The following is a 4,888-nucleotide window of genomic DNA, read 5'->3' as shown; positions in this document are numbered from 1 at the left end:
CTCTACACCAGGCTGCAGGACAGGTTTAAAAAAAAAAAAAAAAAAAAAAAAAGGGTGTAGTCTAAGGGTGTGCGCACTTATGCAACCAGGTTATTTGAGGGTTTTTATTTTTCATTTTTCCCCGTCAAAGATTTCAATTTGTTTTTCAATTGAATTGTTCACAGTATAGGTCACATTAAAGGTGGAAAAAGTTCTGACATGATTTATCTTTATCTCATTGTTTTACATCATAAGAACCTGGCATTTTAACAGGGGTGTGTAGACTTTTTCTGTCCACTGTACATTATGGTATGTCATCTTGGTGAGGTCTCATAACTACACTTTACAAATGTTAGGGATTGTCTTTGTTCAATTTATACGTTTCTGCAAATGAGGGGGAAAAAAAGAATATCTGCCAGAATGTCAGAATATCAGATTTTAAAATCCTCAAATATCAAAATCAGTACTGGTCTTAAATATTTCATATCAGATGGGCTCCAGTTAATTGGAACCAAATATTGACACCTGCTGAACAACCTCAATTGAGGACACACTATCACTGCAACAAAATAAATCTACTCTTTTTGGTAATTATGTCAAACACCAAGGATACATCTTTAGATTATATGTAGAAACAAAATGTTCATTTTCATGCCAGAAAGTTCCAAAATCGTTCCAAAATTGCTTGACTCAGGTTTTCACTGAGATTAATTTGAGAATTGTAAATGTAAAGCCAGAAATTGTGGTGTGATATAAGTCAGAATTCTCAGATTAAATAAAAACAATTGAGATTTATGCAAGAAGAGACGTTATGTCATAGTTGCCACCCACAGGAGACCAATCTGGAAATTAAAAACACAGTAAATAACGACATATGTACTTAATCGTACAATTCCAAGAATAAAGTCAGAAATTCTGAGAATAAAGTGAGTATAGTAAGAAAAGAGTCAGAAATGGATGTTTACATCAGAATGTATTTTTGTCATGTTTTGCACCCCAGAGAGAGACTAATCTTTACCACATAAATGTGAGAAACACTTTGTTATGGTCCAGTGCATACAGTATGTGCCCTAATTAAGGAAAGGTTTGATCATACAGCAGTTTTGTTTCTTATCTCAAGCAGGTAGCAGTGAGTCATGAATTGAAGAGTTGGTGTATGTCCCTAGTGAAAGATATGGACGTCCACTTCCCAGCCAAACCCCAGTATTACAAACTCCTCCCCTCACCGTCTGTGGAGCAGTCTGTGGCAGACACTGACCTGGAATCACTCCCCCTGTTGGTTTCTGGAGACAGCAGCACTTCACTGGCTACCTACGTCAACATCCTGCCATCTAAATCAACCCACAGTCTGGGAGGGCCAGATCAGGAGCAGATGGGAAGTGGGACATACTTTGAAATAAAACTGGACAGGTCACCAGGTATGTCTTCTACAAAGCAGTCAGGGTTGCAAACTACTACCTGGGCAACTGTGGCCCACTGCCCACAGTGAAGTTTTAAAAATAAACTAGAATATGGCTTGAGTTTATTTCTAATAAATTGCACTGTATGTACATTACATATCCTAGTTTAAGCATTAGGTGTCACTGTCATCCTGAACAACTACTAGCAAGCCCTCTCACTGCAATTCTTAATTTGGCCTACAATAAAAACATTTACCTCAGTTGATTAGACATGGTGGAACCGAAATATGGAAGATAGTGAGTGAATTTGGCCTGTGACTTATTATATTTTTCTGTATATGCCCCAGAATCAAAAACATTTGGCCACCTCTGATCTATACCATTTTAAAGGGACATTCAGCAATGATTTATAGATGCTATCACTGCAACCACTGGCGGACTGACCACTGGGAGCACCGGGAGTTTTCCCTGTGGCCTGAGAGCCATTTTGGCTTACCATTAATTGTCAACTTGATCAGTGGCAGCAAAAATATAGCAAGTTATATAACAATATAACAAGCAGGAGAATTTGCACAGCAGGTGCATCTCAAGGGCTTTTCAGACAGCAAATCTCCGCCTACGTACTTGCTTGGATCCATGGGGTTGCACTGCGCTACTCATGTGAACAGTTGGAATTATTGACAGATAGATTTGTTTATTTTTGTGCTGTTTGCTTTATGGACACCAGTGACATTGTTACAACATTGTTATCAATTGAGGTTTTTCTGTATAGTAGTGCTTTTTTTTGCATTACACTTATTTTGATTGTTGTAGCTGATGTTCAAGCTCACTGAAGATGTGTGTGAAGTTTTTTGATCCTTTTTTGTGTAAAACTTGTTGGTCAGTCCCAAATGTTTGCATTTTGTAATGTGAATAACTTTCTGCCCAGATGAACATGCTGGCCAAATCTATACCTACTTACACCCATTACATCAACAAACTCAACAGACAGTCTCTAAAATTAGCTGTCTGGTGGTTTGTTTGAACAGGGTGGCCTGGGATGGAGTCAAATTCCCGGTCTGAATTATTGTGCCAGTCCGCCCCTGACAGCAACAGTTTTAAAGTGATGCAGATATGCTTGTTGCCAAAATGTGGATGCAATTTATAAAAAAAAATGTGTTTTCCCTAGCATTCTGAGCATTTTACCACAGCACTAACGCCAGAAAAAAGCTGTTGCTATGCTTTCGTGTCATTTGGGGCACACGGTTTATGTCCTCTGTGTCACACACACACACACACACACACACACACACACACACAGCCTACAGCAGAGCAGAGAGACTCTGCTGTCCAGAATATGATTTATTTAACTGACAGTTTAGATTAGTCTCAGTGAGATATTATTGAGTTTGTATTTTGCTGCTCTAGAAACAAATATATATCAACACTATTTAAATTATCATTTAAAATGATAATTAAAAAAAACCAATGAAAAAGAACCTATAAGAACATTGATAAAGAACAGCTGGTTAGAGGCTTCACCACTGAGAACATCCCAGTTTACATCCCTTCACTATAAGTCTGAGTATAATGTGGAAAACTACAACCTGTATTCTGTAAATATCGTTATGGTAATTGTCTAAAATCATGTGAAAATGCATTGTTTTTAGTCAAACAACTTTTGCTTATGGGAGGATCCCCAAACCACTTGACCACCGCAACCACAGCCTTTTGTTCTGTGCTGTGTATGTTTTCCTTTGCTTTGCTTTTTTGTCCTTGCCAATCAAATTCCTAAACTCATGTAAACCTAAGATCTGTTAATGTTAGAGTCTCATTAACTGATTTTTTCCTTCTCTAAACCCACACTGCTCCTTTCAGATGACTATAAGAACACAGTTCTGTTTCCTCTGCCTGCCAACCACACCTCATGCCTCCTGCTAGGCTCTGTTGACCCTCTCCGGCAGCCCCCAGGAGTGCAGGACAGCTTGATAGCAGCAGTGGTGCCACAGTGTGGGGAGGGCTTCTCAAGCAGCAGCAGCCAGCCCAGCATCCACAACCACAGAACCACACTGTTCCGACATCGGGAACACAACTACGACAGACAATGCAAGAAACAGTTTGGAGAGCTGAAGAGTGCCTGCAGGCATGCAGAGATACACTCTGAGGGCACTAGAACACTGGAGTTCTTTATCAACCATCGCACTAAGCCCACATTCACCCAGGAGAGGAACAATCTGCATGCTATGGCGGTGAGTGTAATAATGGGTGAGAATTGGCAACCACAGCAAGCAGTGACAGGCTTGGACTGGACCTGTCAATCAAGCAAACATGCTCCAAAATGTGCTTTTCTTTAAGCCATAGAAGATAATTAGGGTCCGAGCACGACCGTGCGAGGTCCCTATTGAATTTGCTCGGATTATTAGGGCCCGAGCACGACTGTGCGAGGTCCCTATTGAATTTGCTCGGATTATTAGGGCCCGAGCACGACCGTGCGAGATCCCTATTGAATTTGCTCGGATTATTTTTTTAGGGCCCGAGCACGACTGTGCGAGGTCCCTATTGAATTTGCTCGGATTATATATATTTTTTTTTTCTGCAAAGTATTTATATATATATATATATTTGCAAGTTTTCGTCAATGGGCGTGTCCGTGGCGTGGCGTCAAAGATCAAGTCTTCGCCATGACACAGGAAGTTGTCGTAACTTCAGTGTCTATGCTCACATCTGGACCAAACTTTACATGTAGGATGAGAGTCCCGCCCTGAACACATGTACATGCCGACATTCACCCACAGTCATAGCGCCACCTGCTGGCAACAGGAAATGACCTTTAACGAAGCAGCCCCCGCCGCACGTTTCACCTACGTGCACGAACTTTCTGTGGTACGTGTATCTTGTCCAGACGCACAAAAAAGTCTCTTGGAGCCATAGCCTAAACCCAACAGGAAGTCGGCCATTTTGAATTTTACGTAAGTGTGTTAACAAGTAGAGGCTTACACACTTACAGTAATGCTAAGCTAAGCTAATTACCTCCAGGTTCTGTTACATAAGTTTTTCAACTTTGGGGAGAAACAGTTTCCCTCATGCTCCCAGTCTTTATGCTAACCTCACAGCTCTAGCCTGGTACTTAACACACAGACAGATTATATTAATCTTCTCATCAAACTGTCAGAAAAACAGCAATTAAGCACATTACCCAAAAATGTTAAGCTATGCCTTTAAGAACTTAAATTCCAGTAGGGGAAAATCTGAATTCACGCTGATCCTAAAACTTTAAGTCTGTTGTTGCCTTCCTGTCAGGTGTCTCAGCGTTACTTTGAGACTGTGTCGACTCAGTTGGAGCTTTGGTACGAGAGGAAGATTGTAGAGGTGGAGCAGCAGACGGAGCTCAGAGCCCAGCAGGACACGAAGGAGCTGCTGCAGCGAATAAAAACACTGGAGGAGGAACTTCAGAGGCTGAAGACCAATGAAAATGCAGAAAGCTGATGCACCCTGTGACATTGACTAATGTTGGAGGGAGACAGCAGACA

General features: G+C 41.0%; 1 protein-coding gene across 1 annotated transcript; it reads left to right on the top strand.

The window, feature by feature from the left end:
- The first annotated feature begins 1,153 nt into the window (after positions 1–1,153).
- On the top strand, positions 1,154–4,888 carry LOC123978621. Its single transcript, XM_046061959.1, has 3 exons — positions 1,154–1,397; positions 3,237–3,607; positions 4,659–4,888. Exons 1-3 carry the CDS (start codon positions 1,154–1,156, stop codon positions 4,842–4,844), a joined length of 801 nt encoding a protein of 266 aa, XP_045917915.1. The 3' UTR covers positions 4,845–4,888.

This window comes from Micropterus dolomieu, linkage group LG11, assembly GCF_021292245.1.
Source record: "Micropterus dolomieu isolate WLL.071019.BEF.003 ecotype Adirondacks linkage group LG11, ASM2129224v1, whole genome shotgun sequence".
Taxonomy (NCBI): domain Eukaryota; kingdom Metazoa; phylum Chordata; class Actinopteri; order Centrarchiformes; family Centrarchidae; genus Micropterus; species Micropterus dolomieu.
This window is presented reverse-complemented; position numbering and strand designations above follow the sequence as displayed.